We start from the raw sequence: 18,887 nt of genomic DNA, 5'->3' as shown, positions 1-18,887 counted from the left end.
AAGAATGATGGGCATTAAAATAGCAAAACACCACGGAAAGAGCTACCCCGAAGAGCCGGTGCAAGCCTGTTAGTCTCAGCTACTCCAGCTGCTCGGGAGGTTGTCCTGACTCCAAAAAAAATTTTTTAAAACAGTGGGAGCGGGGGAGGCAGCTTTTTGCCCTTTAGGAGTGGCATGCAAATTTCTTAGCCCATCCTTCCTAGGGCAGCAGAGGCTTGAGGAGCCGGTCTAGTGTACACCGGACCAAGAGCGCACCCCTCTGGTCCTGCAGCCTCTGCTCTCGATCCAGTGAACAGGCTAGAAGCGTTTCCCAAGCATGTACTCTTCTCAGAACCCCCAATTGTGCTTCCATTCTAGCCCAGCTCTTTGCTCAGCAGGAGTCCCGCAAACTTTACTTTTCTGCCCTTTGCCCTAAAGTAGTCTACTGGCCACACAGGAAAGGAACCGTGGGGTCGACACCCAGCAGGAAGGAGCAGAGAAGGAGCCCAGAGATGAGAGGTTTGGGAAGTTTGGGAGGGATCAGCCCCCAGAGAAGTGGTGAGGCAGAAGCACACGGTGTGGACTCAGAGCAGGTCGGCAGTGACCTGGCATACACTTCAGGACACTGAGACTTGGCACATCCCTGGCTGAAGCTCAGCATTACCACCTGTGCCCTGCACCTGTCCCTGAGTCAACAGACCAGAGGTCCCCATCATCATCCTAGAAGAAGAATAAGGAAGAACAGGGCTCAGGTGAAGGCTACAGAATAAGGTGCTCTGAGGCTGAGGTGGGCGGGGAGCCGGGAGGGCTGGACACCAGGGAATGTGATGCATGGGGACCCCTTTGGAGTTCCAGTTGTGTGTGATGAACAGGCCAGGTCTCTGTCCTTGCTTGGTGGTGTGTGCTACACCCTTTGGGAGTCACCCATGTTCCCCTGTACCTAGCAGCACCTCCTCACACTCCCCCACGGCTGGCTCGGAATTCTGGGTTCATCCTTATAGTACTTATGGATTCCAGCTGCAGTCAGACAGTCCTAGGCACCAGGTTACCAAGGTGACAGGCAGAGTCTGCACCCTCCCTGAGCCAGTCCACGCCCTCCCCCCCAGCTGAAAACTAAAGCCTCTCAGGTCACTGAGGATTAGGAGATGGGCTTGGCCAACCATGGCAAAGGTTCATCACCAATTCTCTGCTTCCACATCCCCACTGGCCTTAAAGTTTCAGTGACTCTCCCTGGCCCCACTGTGGATTGGGGGCTCGGTGGGCAGGGGGCTGCCCTGGCAGAAGCCTTATGGCCATGGAAGTAGCTAGCACACAGCATCTCCTTGACTATGGGCTCACAGACATAAGTCTACACCTGCAGGCAATGATGTGCACATCTACTTCCTACAGCCTTTGGGGCTCAGGCAGAGCCTCTACAGCACAGAGTCTGCATCACAGAAGCAACCAGAGCCTGCTTTGGGAAGCAGCTGGCTGTACCTTCCCAGTGGGTTGCCTCCCCGGGGACCTGCAGCTGAGGGTCCTGGTAAGGAGGATACTGAGGACTGGTAGCCTGGATTGGCTGGACGAGGACACTGGAGGAGTTCAGAACAGAGAGAAGGCTGGGGTGTTCTCTGCTTTACTTTGGGGTGCATCCCTCTGGCCCTAGCCCCTTGCCTCTCACCTACCATTCTGCCTGATGTCCCACAAACGTCATCCAGTAGGGGATGACCAAGGGGAAGAAAGACCCCCTCACGGCCAGAGCGGTGAGCATGCTGGTACAGGAGAAGACCACAGGTGCCTAGCTCAACTCATCCCTCCGCCTGGGATGAGTCTCTGTTGTAAGATGGCTGCTGACAGTCACACAGAGGGAGCCCTGAGGACTGTGGCACAGGACAGACACTCCCAGCTGATTACACAGGTCTGGAAGTTGACTAGGCTGTGGAGGAGGCCAGGTCTTGGGGCAGTGAGGACAGCAAAGCTGTGCAGGGAGAGGAGAGCTTACCCCAGAGCCTTCATCTACAGGAGACTGTATGCTGCCCAACCCACGGTTAAGCGTCTATCACTGGAACATGGTGGGTCCATCTCATTTGGGAGCCTTGTCCATGAAGAACCCAGTGTGGTCAAAGAGACAGACTTCCAAGCAGAGAGAGAGGGTGGAGGGGGTGGGCACCTGCACAGCTGCTATTCAGCCCGCTGAGGACACCACTTCAGGAAGATGGTCATTCTCCTTGCCCCACTTTCATCAGCTGGAAAGTGGGGTGCTGGTGCCTCCCCAGGAGAAGGGAGTAATCTACCCAGTGTGCCTGGAATGACGCCTACCCCTAGGGAGCCCCCAGGGATAGTGGTCACCGTCTCTCATCTACCAAGAACATGCCACAAAGGATTTGGCACCAACAGTAGTGGGACAGGGTGAATCAGGTGGCTCTTGGGACGAGCCAGTTATGTATTCCTTATTGCTTCTGCTAAGGGAGGCTGACAGTACAGCTCAGGCTGAGAATGGCCATCCTGGGCTGTGGAGGGCCTCCAAGTAGAATTCACCTTTCAGTTGTGATGGTTTTTCTCCTTTACCTTACCAGTGTGTTCTAAGACATTTTGCTCTTTAAAGTTTTTACTAGTTTCAGTGATTATCCAATAATAAAATCTTCTTCCCTAATTCAGAGGACTTGGGCACTTCTCTTCTTGAGAAAGAGCTGGATTGGGATAACCTGAGAGAAAGGGAGACTTTTTGCTCGCACAAAATTCAGAATACAAATTTTCATAGTATCTTTATTCATCGTGGCCACAAAGCATAAACAGCTCGAATGTCCTTCAACTGCTAGACACTAAGCAGAATGGGCACCTGTGCCCTGGAGCACAAGCCCCTCCCCAGGCCCTCTCATTAGAGAGACTGCACAGCAAGCCCAGGCCCCATCCTACCCATCACACTGCTTGCTGATAGGAGTCAGGGAGGACCTGGGCACCATAGATTCAGGGGTGGGAACTGAGGCCAAAGCAGCACACTTGGGAGGTGAGCTGCCTTCTCCTTGGCTGGCTTGGCTGACCAGCAGAAGGCCAGTGGTCTGCCCTCAGGTGTACCTCCTCATCTGCTGCTGGATCCATGGCACGAAGGACTGGACCCGAGCATAGACCCCAGGAATGTCACGGAGGGCACAGCCTTTGCCCCAGCTGACCACTCCCACCAAGCTCCAGGAGCCTGTCACCTTGCACACCAGGGGCCCTCCAGAGTCACCCTAGGAGGAAAAGGAGTCACTGGGTATTGGCCCCAAAGGTGAAATGGGGGTGGGCAGGTGGAAAAGGACTTACATAGCAGGCACTGCGGCCCTCACTGCCCGCACACAGCATGTCATCCAAGATGATTCTCTGGTCCCTGTGTCGGTGCCTGCTGGCGTTGTGGTACTGTTGCTCGCAGACTGCATTCTCCACCACCTGCACCTCCACCTGCTGCAGGCAGAAGGGTGGGGGCAGGGAGCCTAGGGGAGAAAAGGGGGGCTAGCAGCAGAGGTGTGGCTAGACCCTACCCTTGCCCAAGCTGACCTGCCACGGCCACCTCCCCTCTGCATCCCTGGCCTCAGTTCTCTCCTGTCACACACTGTGTGGAGACACAGCTCATAGGGACCATGTCCACCTGAACCCTGGCACTCCACACAGGCACTCTACAGGCCTGCAATTGGGGCACCATGGAGACAATGAACAATGTGTTCTTCTGGTGTCTCAAAAACACATTTTTTAAGGTTAGAAACTAGAGGAGCAAACATTTCCCCCGCTCAGAGCACTGAGCTCTGGGCTCAGGCTTTCCCTGTGCAGGTGCTGAGGCTCCCAGGAGACCGCGGTGGGTGGGAGACGATGGGAGTGCCCTGGGTTCCTCGGCCACTCCCTGGATTCCCTCTGAAGCTGCAACCCAGAAACCCAGCACCACCCGGCCTCCAACAGTTCTCAGAGCAAGTGTAGGTCCCACGCAGAAACCCTTCCAGCCACACCCACTGTATGTACCAAACATGCTGATGGCGCCCCAGCCAGTCACCCAGCACTGGTCCCTTGGGGTGACACTATCAGACAGGGAGGAGAGCCTGACGGGCTTGATGTTGGCAGAGCACACTGCAGGTTTCTCCAGACGCAGCAGGGCCACGTCTGAGCCCAAGAAGGCATTCACATAGTCATGGTGGACAATGACCCGGTTCACACGCAGCAGCTTCGTGTCCCCATAGAGGAAAATGTTCCCAGCCTGGACCCGGTAGGCTGATGGGTCAGCATCTTTCCTGGAGTTGGAGAGAAACCATGGAGGCAACTCACTCTAGGTCCCTTGGGGCATTGCAGAAGGCCAACAGGCCTAGGAAGACAAAGTGGCCCCACATGTGCAGCCCAGGCCTTGCCCATACCCCCTGGTTTAGCCCCCATATCCAACCCAGAGCCAGGCGGAAGGGAGGGGACTCACCGGCCAATGCAGTGGGCAGCAGTCAGCACCCACTGTGGGTGGATGAGGGAGCCCCCACAGATGTGCACCCAGGCAGCCCAGTAGTAGCTGTAGACCCTCAAGCTGACCTGCCACGGCCACCTCCCCTGGGGGGCATTGTGGCCACCCACGATGCCCACCAGGTCGTTCTGAGAGACAGGTGCTAGAAGCAACAGGTGAAGGTCAGGGAGCCTGGCGCACACAGGCCAAGATCCCCAACTCGGGCCTGAACAGGCCGTGCACATGTCCCCAGATCCTGGGGACAGTGCTCAAAGGCGCTTGAGGAAAGGACAGGGTCATATGGGTCAGGACTCACCCGGGGTCCCAGCACTGGAGGTCCCCACCAAGAGAAGGGTCACAAACCACAGGCTCAGCATCTGCAGAGGACAGACACAGAGGGTGCTAGGCTACCTGAGGCCAGGGGTAGAGCAGGCCAGGGCCACCCACAGGTCTGCAGGGACAGCACCCTACCTTGCCAGGGCTCCTGGGCTCCCTCCTCCCTGGGCCTCTCTATCCTTTATCCTCCAGCCACAGGAAGTGGGCAGGGGGCTTGTCCAGTGCTCTGCTTGGAGGAGGGGCAGAGAGGAAGTGGCATTTGGCCTGAGATGCAAAAGGGGCTGGTGACCCAAACACGGGGTTCTAGGTTCTTGCCAGGGTCTGGGTCAGCCAGAGTCAGGATTACTCGGACCTCACCATGATCTTGGAAGAATGTCCCTAGAGGCTGGGGTGGGAGAAGGGCTTGTTGGCTCAGGGTTGGTGCTGAAAGAAGGGCCAGCACCTCCTGAGGTCGTTCAGCACCCTGGCAGGGGACAGGGTAGGTCAGCAGCCTTCCCCAGACATGGAGGTGCTCACTACCAGGTGGCCAAGCTCCCTGGGCTGGGAGCATCTGGGGAGAGGAGGCACGTCCTGGGGAGCTGCTGCTCAGGCTCCTCTGCTGGGCCTCTGTCTTCTGGCACCTCTGTGCCAGGCCAGGCTCTGCTCCTGTCTGGGCTAGTGCAGACCAATCTCTTACCACCAATCTTTTCTGCTGGCCACAGGAAAGCCCAGCAGGTGCACTGCCCGAGGCCCCTGAGGGACAGCCCCACATTCAGGGTCAGTCCTGAGGCCCCCATGCACCCCTCTCTGAGTAGGAAGTCCTACTCCATGGGGAGCCATCAAGCTGGCCACCTCCTCTCTGGCTATCTCATGGGCCCTTAGGTGACTGGGACAGAGATTCCTGTCCTTCTCATGACTGGCTGGCCCCGAGCTCCAGGTGCAGGTAGGCCTCTAGGATGGCTGGTGATGCAGGTCACAGTGGCTGTGAGTGACAAGGCTTGCAGTGCCTTGGGAACAGGGACAGTTGCAGAAGGGACTGTGGAGACCCACAGCTGGACCAAAGGCCACCTTAGCAGGAGGCAGAGGACTGAAGGCCTGAGGCAGGCAGAGGGCCCTGCACAGGACTGGATGATCCCCAGGGGCCCAATGACCTGGGTCTGGGGGGCCTGGGTCTTGACTTGCAGAGACCTACACTGAGCGCAGTAGAACTGGACTATGTCCAGGCAGGGTCTCTGCTGGAATTGGGGCAATGGAGTCCTGGCATCGAGGAAGTGGGGCCCTGGGGTGTCCAGGGAGGCTGAGCTTCACAGGCTATCAGAACCAGCTGGCAAGAGCAGAGAAGGGAGAGGGGCACGTGTTGGGGAAAGCCTCAGGAGAGGCCTGGAGGGAGCACCCAGCCACCCAGGCCCTCCATAAGCTCAGCTGCCAACAGTGGAGAAGGAAATGGGGCCAGGGATGTGCCCTTGGTGCCCTCCTGGGACAGTGTGGCTCCCTAGGCGGTAACACCAGGGCCACTTCCCCCAGAGAAACACGGCACCTCCTGCATCTATGCCACGTATGGGGCCTGGTCTGCTCAGCATGGAGGAGACCACCTGCGGCCCCCACTACTTGAACAAGACAATGGTAAAGAATCGAGGACTGGGACAGGATATCTGGTCACCCTGATAGGGTCAGGACCAGGCCACCATGATCACATTCAGCGATAGCATCAGAGAAAGAACCAGGGACCTGGGGGCTCCAGTTGTGTGACCGTTAGGACTGGGGCCAGATGGGCTGTGGCCAGGATGCCTGGGCTCAGGTGAAGGATGTGGCCACCCAGGCAGTGTTGCAAGAGGGCTGCTTGGGCAGAAGGCTGGGCAGAGGGATCCAGCACAGGGGCACCAGTGTCTCTGAGCCGAGGGCTCTGAAGACCCAAGGTCATGGAACCCAGGGAGGAAGGGCCTGGAGCCCAGCCTTGGAGGCCAGTTCAACTCCATCAGGATAAACCAGCTTCCTTGGCTAGAGCTGGGGCTTCCCAGGACCGGAGAGACTGTCCCTAGTGTTTCTGGGATCCTTGGGACCATTTTCTGTTGCACATGGCGTGACAGTCAGGGTGGGTGTCATCCACTGCCCCTCTGGTGCCCCTCGGATGGAGAGGACAGGCAGGATGCAGGGAGCTGAGGGTGGCTGCAGGGGCTGGAGCTGGCATAGAGATGTCGCCCAGGCTCTGAGGAGGCCCACCACAGGCAGAAGGGCCAGGTGGGGAGTTAGTGGAGGCAGGGACAGGCTGTGCTCCTGACATCCTGGGCCTCTCCCTGAGCCAGTCAACTCCCTGGGTGCTGTAACTGCTGTGGAGCCAGGGCCTGTGCGCCTGTCATTTAGGGGGTCTGCAGGTGGGGAGCGAAGCAACAGGTAGGGGGTGGTTACCTTCACAGCTGCTCCTCAGCCTGCCGAGGGCACCACCTCAGGAAGATGGTCATTCTCTTTGCCCCACTTTCCTCAGCTGGAAAGTGGGATGTTGGTGCCTCCCCAGGAGAAGGGAGTAAGCTACCCAAGTGTGCCTGGAATAATGCCTACCCCTAGGAAGTCCCCAGGGGTGGTGGTCACCATCTCCAGAGAGCTTGTCTACCAATAACATGCCACAAAGGATTTGGCACCAACAGGAGTGGGACAGGGTGAATCAGGTGGCTCTTGGGAGGAGCCAGTTATGTATTCCTTATTGCTTCTGCTAAGGAAGGCTGGCAGGACGGCTTAGGCTGAGAATGGCCATTCTGGGCTGTGGAGGGCCTCCAAGTAGAATTTACCTTTCAATTATGATGGTTTCTCTCCTCTACCTTTCCAGTGTTTTCTAAATCATTTGCTCTTTAGATTTTTTCTATTTTCATTGATTTTCCAATAGTGAAACCCATCTTCTTCCCTAATCCAAAGGATTTGGGCAGTGCTGGACCTTCCTTGGAGAGCTGGTATGACTTCCCCGCCAGCTTATAGGAGTGGGTGCCTGTCAGGCAGTTGTAAGCCCATAAGGCTGTGTGGTTGGAGGCCCTTCCCTGCCGCAAATTCTCTTTCCCATTCCACTGCCCTACAGAAGCGGGCAGCCTGGGCCTCCCAGCCTATGGGTAGCAGGACCCACCTGGGGACCCTGTGGACACCAGTCAGCACTCAGTGTTGGCTGGTGAAATTGCTTCTGTGGACACACTGGCCCTGCACTCTGCAGGTGATGTGCCATCCTCTCATGGGTCATGAGGGGTGGCCGCCGGGCCCCTGTACTGTGGGCTTTGGGAACTAGGAACACAGCCTCTCACTGCTGCAGAGATGGTGGCAACGTTAGAAGGGTGAAGGGCAGAAGGTAGTGGGCAGCCCAGCAAGGCACCCCCACCTTGGTGCCCCTTCTCTGGAATCCGGTGCTGTCTTGTCGATGAAGGGCCCAGGGCTGGATGGGAGGGAGATCCCCTCCCACCTACATCTCTAGATCTATCCACTGGGATCATATTTTGGAATCCCTGGGCCAGTGCTGCCCTGTGGAACTTTCTACAATAACAGGCAACATAACTGCTGTGCAGGCTTGTCGCTACCGCAGCATATAGATGTTGCGGAAATCTCAGTCCTTGTTCCCGTTGTCAATCCAATAATGAGGACATGGTTTTGAGAAAAAGAAGCTTTATTGCTTTGCTAGCCAAGGAGAAACACAGGGGACTCCTGTCCTAAAGGCTGTGATTCTGTCCATCATCAGGAACAAGGTGTTTTTATAGAGGTGATTCAGAGAAAATGAGATTAGGGAGGAGAGATGAGGAAGGAGAAGATCAGGGAGGAGAAGTTTAGGGAAAGGAAGATTGGGAAAAAGAAAAAAAAACTTTTAAGTTTCAAAGCCACAAGGGATATAGTCAAAGCATCAAGTGAACCCCTGTTACATAGATATTGACTGTTGGAAATGCAGCTCATGGGACTGAGCAACTGAAGTTTTAACTTTGGTTAACTTGGAATGAATTTGGACTAAGCAGCCACCTGTAATAGTAGCTCCAGTCAGTCTCCTTGCTGGCATCTGGCAGGATGTGTCCCTGGCTGTCATTCTGAGGAGCAGCATACCAAGAGCACCATTTCTGGCATGTTGGGAGTGCTGGTGAATCTTGTCTCCCTGTCCTGTGTCTAGGTTTCCTCCTGAGCCCGAGAGCCCAATGCTTCAAGAGGAAGGACTTGGAATGCCATCCCAGGTGCCTCGAGGCCAGCCCCACACAGGAGTCCAGCAGGGCAGGTCTTGAGCTCAGAGACAGATTGGATTGAACTTGGTCCCACCCCCCCAGATCTTGCTCACAGAATCTGACTGGTAGAAAACTCAGGGAGAGGGCTATTAAAGGGGCCCTGAGGGACCTTGGAGCAAAGGAGTTGGGGACACCAGACAGAGGTGCTGTGGTCACTCCTCCAGGGGTGCAAGACGGCACAGAAGGTCAGGGACCAGAGGATTCACCCCTTTCTCCCAAGAAGGGGATATGAAAAGCATCGAGGGAGTCACACCCATGGGGAGAGAAAGGGCAGGATCTGCAAAGCCTCAGCACCCGGGTACCCATAGGACTCTGGGGCTTCGCTTCCTCCCTTTGCCGATGACATCATGCCATCTGACCTGGCCTGCCATCACAGGATTGGGCTCCCATAAAGACTTCCCCTTGGCCTCCCACCCTACCTGTCCTGCCAGGATCCTGGAGCCTGGAGCTGGAGAGGGCTGGGCTGGGGTGGAGCCTGCCTGTGGATGGAGGGCCTGCAGGTAGCCTGCAGGTAGGTGGACAGGACCATGGGCTCTACAGGTTCAGGCAGACTGCCACATTGACTGGGTGACTGCCCACCTCCCTGGAATGCCCTCTTCTCCCTCACAGCCCTGCCCAGCTGCAGATAAGAAATGCCACCTCTCTCCTGCCTCCACAGCAGGCCAGGAGCCCTCCAGACTCAGACCTCCCCTTCCAATGCTTCTTCCTCTCATGAGGCCCAATTGACCCCATCCAGCAGCCTGGGATAAATCTCTTCTGGTATTAGTTTAGCTCCTGACAGGCCCAAAGACCACAGGATCCCTGCATGCCGTAGAGCATGCGCCCTGTCACTGTCCCCTGTGCCTTGAGTTTCTTCCTCAAGAGACTCCATTTCCTGGCAGTGACCAAGAAGTGGGTCCTGCAGGCTGGCCTGCCTCCTCTGCCTCTCTCACCAGGCCAGCTTGGAATCTGCAGGAGGGGCTGCATGACTGGCCAAGGATGTAGGTGCTCCCACCCAGCCCCTACTCTCTAGGTTCTGCACAGCGTGGCCAGCCCCGCCCTCCACAGCACGCCCAGGGTCAGGATTGCCCTAAGTGAGGGAAGGCCATACCTCATCAGCCTTCCCCTAGGGCATTAGGCAAGGGGATGGTTGGTGGGAATTCAAGGTAACCACAAGGCTTCAGGAGTAACCTTAAGTACATGATCTGGGTGCTGAGCCGTCCCAGGCCCCATGCAGAATAAACATGGGGGACAGAAGACAGGGAAGTTCTGGTCTGAGCTGGCCCTCAGCTCACTGTCCCTGGTTGATTCTGGACAGGGCCAATCTCTTACCACCACATGGCTCAGACTCAGCATGTCCACCCCACCCCACCCTGTGCATCATGGCCTATCTGGGCTCCAGGATACAGTTGGCAGGCTCTGCACATGAGGGGACAGAGTGACAAGATGAAAGGAGCCCAGAGTTGGGGACAAGGTTGGAGCACCAAGTCTGGAGTGTGCAGACCTAGGGCATCGAAGCCCCACTGGGAAAGTACAAGCATTGTCTCCTTGGCAAAACATCCGCTGAGGATTTCTCCCAGAAAAAGAGGAATTACGCTCACACAAAACCCTGACAGCAAATGTTCGTATAGCATTTTATTCATCGTGGCCACAAAGCACAAACAGCTCGAACGTCCTTCAACTGCTAGACACTAAGCAGAATGGGCACCTGTGCCCTGGAGCACAAGCCCCTCCCCAGGTCCTCTCATTAGAGAGACTGCACAGCAAGCCCAGGCCCCACCCTGCCCATCAACCGCTTGCTGCCAGGGGTCAGAGTGGACCTGGGCACCATAGGCTCAGGGTTAGGGACTGAGGCCAGAGCAGCACACTTGAGAGGTGAGCTGGCTTCTCCTTGGATGGCTTGGCTGACCAGCAGAAGGCCAGTGGCCTGCCCTCAGGTGTACCTCCTCATCTGCTGCTGGATCCATGGCACGAAGGACTGGACCCGAGCATAGACCCCAGGAATGTCACGGAGGGCACAGCCTTTGCCCCAGCTGACCACTCCCACCAAGCTCCAGGAGCCTGTCACCTTGCACACCAGGGGCCCTCCAGAGTCACCCTAGGAGGAAAAGGAGTCACTGGGTATTGGCCCCAAAGGTGAAATGGGGGTGGGCAGGTGGAAAAGGACTTACATAGCAGGCACTGCGGCCCTCACTGCCCGCACACAGCATGTCATCCAAGATGATTCTCTGGTCCCTGTGTCGGTGCCTGCTGGCGTTGTGGTACTGTTGCTCGCAGACTGCATTCTCCACCACCTGCACCTCCACCTGCTGCAGGCAGAAGGGTGGGGGTAGGGAGCCTGGGAGAGGAAAGGGGGTGTGGCAGCACAGGTGTGGCTAAACCCCACCCTTGCCCAAGCCCCTCTTCATCCCTGGCCTCAGCTCCCTCCTGTCACACACTGTGTGGGGACGCAGCTCACCAGGACCATGTCCACCTGAACCCTGGCACTCCACACAGGCACTCTACAGGCCTGCAATTGGGGCACCAGAGAGACAATGAGCAACGCGTTCTTCTGGTGTTTCAAAACCAAATGTTTCCCTTCTCAAAGCACTGAGCTCTGGGCTCAGGCTTTCCCTGTGCAGGTGCTGAGGCTCCCAGGAGACCGCGGTGGGTGGGAGACGATGGGAGTGCCCTGGGTTCCTCGGCCACTCCCTGGATTCCCCCAGAAACCCAGCACCACGCGGCCTCCAACAGTTCTCAGAGCAAGTGTAGGTCCCACGCAAAAACCCTTCCAGCCACACCCTCTGTATGTACCAAACATGCTGATGGCGCCCCAGCCAGTCACCCAGCACTGGTCCCTTGGGGTGACACTATCAGACAGGGAGGAGAGCCTGACGGGCTTGATGTTGGCAGAGCACACTGCAGGTTTCTCCAGACGCAGCAGGGCCACGTCTGAGCCCAAGAAGGCATTCACATAGTCAGGGTGGACGATGACTCGGTTCACACGCAGCAGCTTCATGTCCCCATAAAGGAAAATGTTCCCAGCCTGGACCCGGAAGGCTGATGGGTCAGCATCTTTCCTGGAGTTGGGAAAGAAACCATGGTGGCAACACACTCTAGGTCTCCTGGACATTGCAGAAGGCCAGCAGGCCTAGGAAAAACAAGCGGCCCCACATGTGCAGCCCAGGCCCTGCCCACACCCACTGGTTTAGCCCCCATATCCAACCCAGAGCCAGGCAGAAGGGAGGAGACTCACCGGCCAATGCAGTGGGCAGCAGTCAGCACCCACTGTGGGTGGATGAGGGAGCCCCCACAGATGTGCACCCAGGCAGCCCAGTAGTAGCTGTAGACCCTCAAGCTGACCTGCCACGGCCACCTCCCTTGGGGGGCATTGTGGCCACCCACGATGCCCACCAGGTCGTTCTGAGAGACAGGTGCTAGAAGCAACAGGTGAAGGTCAGGGAGCCTGGCGCACACAGGCCAAGATCCCCAACTCGGGCCTGAACAGGCCGTGCACATGTCCCCAGATCCTGGGGACAGTGCTCAAAGGCGCTTGAGGAAGGGACAGGGTCAAATGGGTCAGGACTCACCCGGGGTCCCAGCACTGGAGGTCCCCACCAAGAGAAGGGTCACAAACCACAGGCTCAGCATCTGCAGAGGACAGACACAGAGGGTGCTGGGCTACCTGAGGCCAGGGGTAGAGCAGGCCAGGGCCAGCCACAGCAGTCTACAGGGACAGCACCCTACCTTGCCAGGGCTCCTGGGCTCCCTCCTCCCTGGGCCTCTCTATCCTTTATCCTCCAGCCACAGGAAGTGGGCAGGGGGCTTGTCCAGTGCTCTGCTTGGAGGAGGGGCAGAGAGGAAGTGGCATTTGGCCTGAGATGCAAAAGGGGCTGGTGACCCAAACACGGGGTTCTAGGTTCTTGCCAGGGTCTGGGTCAGCCAGAGTCAGGATTACTCGGACCTCACCATGATCTTGGAAGAATGTCCCTAGAGGCTGGGGTGGGAGAAGGGCTTGTTGGCTCAGGGTTGGTGCTGAAAGAAGGGCCAGCACCTCCTGAGGTCGTTCAGCACCCTGGCAGGGGACAGGGTAGGTCAGCAGCCTTCCCCAGACATGGAGGTGCTCACTACCAGGTGGCCAAGCTCCCTGGGCTGGGAGCATCTGGGGAGAGGAGGCACGTCCTGGGGAGCTGCTGCTCAGGCTCCTCTGCTGGGCCTCTGTCTTCTGGCACCTCTGTGCCAGGCCAGGCTCTGCTCCTGTCTGGGCTAGTGCAGACCAATCTCTTACCACCAATCTTTCCTACTGGCCACAGGAAAGCTCAGCAGGTGCACTGCCCGAGGCCCCTGAGGGACAGCCCCACATTCAGGGTCAGTCCTGAGGCCCCCATGCACCATCCCCCTGCATACTCCATGACAGACTGGACCTCTCTCTGAGTGGACAGTCCCACTCTGTGGGGAGCCAGCAAGCTGGCCACCTCCTCTCTGGCCATCTCACCCAAGCCCTCAGGCCTCTGCACCCAGCAGGAACCAGCTCCTCCTTGCTCCCCGAGGTGACTGGGACGGAGATTCCTGTCCCTCTCATGACTGGCTGGCCCTGAGCTCCAGATGCAGGCAGGCCTCTAGGGTGGCTGGTGATGCAGGTCACAGTGGCTGTGAGTGACAGGGCTGGCAGTGCCTTGGGAACAGGGACAGTTGCAGAGGGGACCGTGGATACCCATAGCTGGACCAAGGGTCACCTTAGCAGGAGGCATAGGACTGAAGGCCTGAGGCAGGCAGAGGGCCCTGCACAGGACTGGGTGATCCCCGAGAGCCCCATCACCTGGGCCTGGGGGCTCTGGGTCTTGGCTTTCAGAGACCCAAACTGAGCACAGTAGAACCATGCTGTGTCCAGGCAGGGTCTCTGCTGGAATTGGGGCAATGGAGTCCTGGCATCGAGGAGGTGGGGCCCTGGGGTGTCCAGGGAGGCTGAGCTTCACAGGCTATCAGAACCAGCTGGCAAGAGCAGAGAAGGGAGAGGGGCACGTGTTGGGGAAAGCCTCAGGTGAGGCCTGGAGGGAGCACCCAGCCACCCAGGCCCTCCTAAGGGCAGCTGCCATCAGTGGAGAAGGAAGTGGGGCCAGGGATGTGCCCTTGGTGCCCTCCTGGGACAGTGTGGCCCCCCTAAACAGTGACACCAGGGCCATCTCCCTCAGAGAAACACTACACATCCTGCTTCTATTCCAGGCATGGGGCCTGGGCCACTCAGCATGGAGGGGTCCACCTGCGGCCCCCACTACTTGATCAAGACAATGGTTAAGAATCAAGGACTGGGACAGGATATCTGGTCACCCTGATAGGGTCAGGACCAGGCTACCATGAGCACATTCAGCGATAGCATCAGAGAAAAAACCAGGGACCCGGGGGCTCCAGTTGTGTGACCGTTAGGACTGGGGCCAGATGGGCTGTGGCCAGGATGCCTGGGCTCAGGTGAAGGATGTGGCCACCCAGGCAGTGTTGCAAGAGGGCTGCTTGGGCAGAAGGCTGGACAGAGGGATCCAGCACAGGGGCACCAGTGTCTCTGAGCCGAGGGCTCTGAAGGCCTAAGGTCATGGAACCCAGGGAGGAAGGGCCTGGAGCCCAGCCTTGGAGGCCAGTTCAACTCCATCAGGATAAACCAGCTTCCTTGGCTAGAGCTGGGGCTTCCCAGGACCCGAGAGACTGTCCCCAGTGTTTCTGGGATCCTTGGGACCATTTTCTGTTGCACATGGCGTGACAAGTCAGGGTGGGTGTCATCCACTGCCCCTCTGGTGCCCCTCGGATGGAGAGGACAGGCAGGATGCAGGGAGCTGGGGGTGGCTGCAGGGGCTGGAGCTGGCGTAGAGATGTCGCCCAGGCTCTGCGGAGGCCCACCACAGGCAGAAGGGCCAGGTGGGGAGTTAGTGAGAGGCAGGGACAGGGTGTCCTCTGACAGCCTGGGCCTCTCCCAGAGCCAGCCGGCTCCCTGGTTGCTGTAACTGCTGTGGAGCCAGGGCCTGTGCGCTTGTCCCTCAGGGTTCTGCTCTGTACAATCTCTGTGATCTGTGACTGTGGGCATTGTTTCCTTCTCTTGTACCCTGAACTTTTCATGAAAGCCAGCCTCATCCCTGGCAGAAGTACAGAGAGAGGCCACGCCTCCTTCACCTGCCAATCTCACTGAACACAGGTGTTTGATGGGTCCCTTTCTCATCAGAGCCCTGGGGCTAGCGCACCCTGGGAAAGGAGGTTTCCACCTTCCTGCCTCCACAGGACAGAGGGCTTTAGGAGCCCCGAGTGGCTGGCGCTCTTCTCCTGTCGGCAGCTCCCTTATTGAATACCTGAACTCTTTATATATTCTGGACACTATGTTCCTTCCCATGTATGGCTCATCCCCATGTGAGTCTTTGTGTTTCAGTTTTAGACTTAAAGGTGGCTAAAACCATCAATTCTTTCCTTTTATCTGTTTTTTGTTTGTTTGTTTGTTTTTGTTTTTGTTTTTGTTTCTTTGGTACCAGGGATTGAACCCAGGGACCCTTGGCCACTGAGCCACATCCCCAGCCCTGTTTTGTTTTTTAGTTAGAGACAGGGACTCACTGCGCGTTGCTTAGGGCCTCGCCGCTGCTGTCCTTTTATCATTTTTGGTTTTTTTATTCTTTCATTTAAATTTATTTTTTATTTTCTTTCCAGTGCCGAAGATTGAACTCAGGATCTCACACATGCCAGGCAAATGCTCTACCACTAAGCCACCCCGCTGGCCTAGGTTTTGTGCTCTTTTTAAAACAATCTAGGGATGTAATTCAGCATTGCATTGCTTGCCTACCATGCGCAAGGTCTTGGGTCTGATCCCCAACACTGAAAACAAACCAAAAAAATTATTTTTTGTTTACATGAAAATGAAGATAATTCATAATATCCCCCTGTAATGTTCTTTTTGTTTGTTTGTTTGTTTTTGTTTTTGTTTCCTTTTACAAAATAAGACCTTCAGTGTGGGAAGCACTGGCGAGTGACACTGGCCAAACTCCATCTTCCTAGTGTGTCACGTACAAATATGTAACAACAAATCCCACCAACACGTACAACTGCAATGCACCGATAAAAAAGAGAAACTCTCAAAAAAACAAGAAATTCCGCAGGACTGGAGCCTGTGGCAGTGGGTGGCAGGAGGCCCGTGAGGCTGTTTGTCTTCCACCCAGCTAAGCTCTCTGCAGTGCTGCTGGGGAGATGTGCCACCTTCATACGCCCAAGCGCCGTTCCTCTGGGAATTGCTGCTGGGTGGGCTGCCTTCCTGATAGCCTTCCTCCAGATCACCCTGGGTATCGGGGCCTCTACCTCAGAGCCAAGGGGACTGGGAGTTGTGCTTTCCACTTCAAACTGACTTGAGCGCGGTGTTGAGTTTACTTCCACAGCTGGCCCAACTAGCCCAACAGCACAGATGGAAACAGGGCTGGAAACAGGGCTCATACAGAGAGGCTGTTTCTGCTGGTGAGGCTGCAGAGCAGGGCTGAGAGGACGGATGCTCATTTTCATGTGAGCAGATAGGTTTGATTTCTTTCTTTTTTTCTTCTTTCTATTGAGGATTGAACCCAGGGGTTCTCTGAGCTAAAGCCCCAGGCCTTTTTATTTTTTAAATTTTCAGACATAGTCTTGCTAAATTGCTCAGGCTGGCCTAGAGATTGCAATAATCCTCCTGCCTCAGCCTCCTGGGTCACTGGGATTACAGGTGTGCACCACTGTACCTGGCAATACATTTTATTTTTTATGACACATGTAAAATTTATAGATCTTACAATGTACAATTTACAAATGTAAATTTTATAGATTTGAGTGAGCAAAAGCAACTTTCTTTAACAAAAAGGGGAACAAATCCCATTGGTGATGACATTGTAAACAGAGTCATGTAACCCTGTGATTGGTTATAATCCCGGTAGTCACAACAGACATGCCATGTGCTCCTTGATCTCCATTCCTCAGCCTGTGAGAGGGCTGTGAGTACAGGTAACCACGCAGTATAAACTGTAGTCCTTGCCTCATGACCTCTTCCTGTCCAGAAGACAGCCCAGTGTTCTCTATATAACTTCAGCAGGACTGAGCCTGTGGCAGAAAAAAAGAAACAGCAGCTAGGGATGTAGGTCAGTAGTAGAATGTTTGTCCAGCATGCTGGAATCCTTGGGTTTGATCCCCAGTACCACAAAAAATAACAAGGAGATGCAGAGCAGGGCCAGCCAAGCATTTTTATTTCCTAAAGTTTTCATGCCAACCAAATACAATTTATTCAAAAATTCTCTTATCAAATTGAGTCTTATAACCAAAGATTAATTCTCTTTTTTAAAAAATATGAACTAATCGTTTTTTGTTTGTTTGTTTATAGTTGTAAATGGACAGCATGCCTTTATTTGTTTAGTTTTTTTATGCAGTGCTAAGGATCAAACATAGTGCCTCATACATGCTAGGCAAGCGCTCTGCCACTGAGCCCCAGCCCTAGCCAGATTAATTCTCTTTTAATCAACAGTTTGGTGTAACAGTCTACTTGCATAAAGCTGCCCTAAACACGTAAAGACTCAGCTGTCACACTTTAGGAATAATCGGTAGCGATCCCTAATATCGGTAGCCCGGGACGCTGAGTCTCCCTGTCCATGGCCACCCACATGGGACATAGTTAGGCCAAGCTGTCTGGCTGGCTGGCTCCTCTGTGAACCCTCGCCTGCTCTGCCAGACTTTTTTCCAGGTGGCATGCAGTCTCCTGGTTGGGAAAGCACTGTCAGTCCCTCTGCAGTGTCCCAGGCACCCTGGGAGGTCTAGGAAGACTGCTGCTTGGTCCCGGGCAAGGACAGCCTGGCCCCTTCCTGGCCTGGCCTACACCTTCCCCTGGTTTCTCAGCTGGCCTATAGCTCCAGGTCACCTGCCCCACGTAGGGCAGAGGCAAGGAGGTGGCAGGCCCTGAGGGTCCCTGGCCCAGAGGAAGGGCTACCTGCATTTCACCATTAAGTGGAACGTTTGCTGCAGGCTTTGGTGACATCCTGCGAATTTGTCAAGACCTTATCTTTATCCAAATATGTGGTTGAATGTGTCAACCAAAATATTCCAATCCTTTTCCTCATCTGTTGGGTATATCCTATGCCATTTTCCTCTGCTCTGTCCCTTGGTAAATTGCACAATCAGTTCTCTCCTGTAAACCCCATGGTTGGGATCCTGATGGCACTCAGGTGGCCCAGCTGATTCAGAATGCCACCTGCACTCACCAGTGGTTTTCCGGAAGCCTCCTACCCAGCCCCAAGGTGTCTCCTATGCTGGGCTTGGGGCTGGCAGCTGGGCAGCAGATGAAGCTCTCTCCCTTGGGGCTGGAGAGTTTCCCAGGTCAGAGGTGCCCAATGAGAGAAGCATAGAGGACCTTGCTGGAGCAGTCCCTCCCCAGAGACCAGCAGGAGGCCCCAGGTTATGAAGGGACAGGAGGGACACAGAGGTGAGCCCCCACAGCTAGACAAGGGCAGAGCACAGGCTTGGCATCTTCAGTGGGGCTCAGCCATCCCCCAGCCCTCTGCTTGCCCCCACTCCACAGACCCTTGCACCCTAGGAGGGGTGGACAGCGAGTCACTCCTGCTGCTCAGGCAGTAGCCAGTGCCCTCAGGGGCCGACGCAGGGTCCCCACATGTGTTCCCACTGGCAGTGATCTTTGTCCAAGATCCTGACCTGTCAGGGCCACTCTCCTGAAGGTCAAGACCCCACGATGCCCACAAACCCCAACACTGGGCCCTGCCCAGAGCTCACCACTGACAGCTGCCCTGGTGCCTCCCAGGACCCAGGGTGAGCCCGCCAGCCACATGTGGGGTCACCACTCCTCCCAAACCAGTGCAGGCTTGGAGATGGGGACAGGTCCCAGGACAGCGGGAACATTGAATGGGGCCAGGACCCACAGGCACGGAACCCCAGGTGCAGGAGAGACAAGGACACAGTGCAAGTGGGGCCTGGTACCAGCCCTG

At 56.0% G+C, this 18,887-nt stretch overlaps 2 protein-coding genes across 2 annotated transcripts; both read right to left on the bottom strand.

The window, feature by feature from the left end:
* Positions 1-3,023: 3,023 nt before the first annotated feature.
* Positions 3,024-8,806, bottom strand: LOC144256898 (serine protease 29-like). Its single transcript, XM_077802675.1, has 6 exons — positions 8,786-8,806; positions 4,725-4,785; positions 4,391-4,571; positions 3,949-4,214; positions 3,262-3,428; positions 3,024-3,188 (listed from the first exon to the last, which is right to left on the bottom strand). Exons 1-6 carry the CDS (start codon positions 8,804-8,806, stop codon positions 3,024-3,026), a joined length of 861 nt encoding a protein of 286 aa, XP_077658801.1.
* A 2,064-nt stretch (positions 8,807-10,870) lies between these two features.
* Positions 10,871-17,926, bottom strand: LOC113180400 (serine protease 29-like). The gene is made up of 6 exons (XM_026385297.2): positions 17,879-17,926; positions 12,507-12,567; positions 12,173-12,353; positions 11,731-11,996; positions 11,109-11,275; positions 10,871-11,035 (listed from the first exon to the last, which is right to left on the bottom strand). The coding sequence occupies exons 1-6, from the start codon at positions 17,924-17,926 to the stop codon at positions 10,871-10,873; spliced, it is 888 nt and encodes a 295-aa protein (XP_026241082.2).
* Between the last annotated feature and the right edge of the window lie 961 nt (positions 17,927-18,887).

This window comes from Urocitellus parryii, chromosome 9 (genome assembly GCF_045843805.1).
Source record: "Urocitellus parryii isolate mUroPar1 chromosome 9, mUroPar1.hap1, whole genome shotgun sequence".
In the NCBI taxonomy this organism is placed as follows: domain Eukaryota; kingdom Metazoa; phylum Chordata; class Mammalia; order Rodentia; family Sciuridae; genus Urocitellus; species Urocitellus parryii.
The sequence above is the reverse complement of the archived record's forward strand: the minus strand, read 5'-3'. Positions and strand labels throughout refer to the sequence as shown.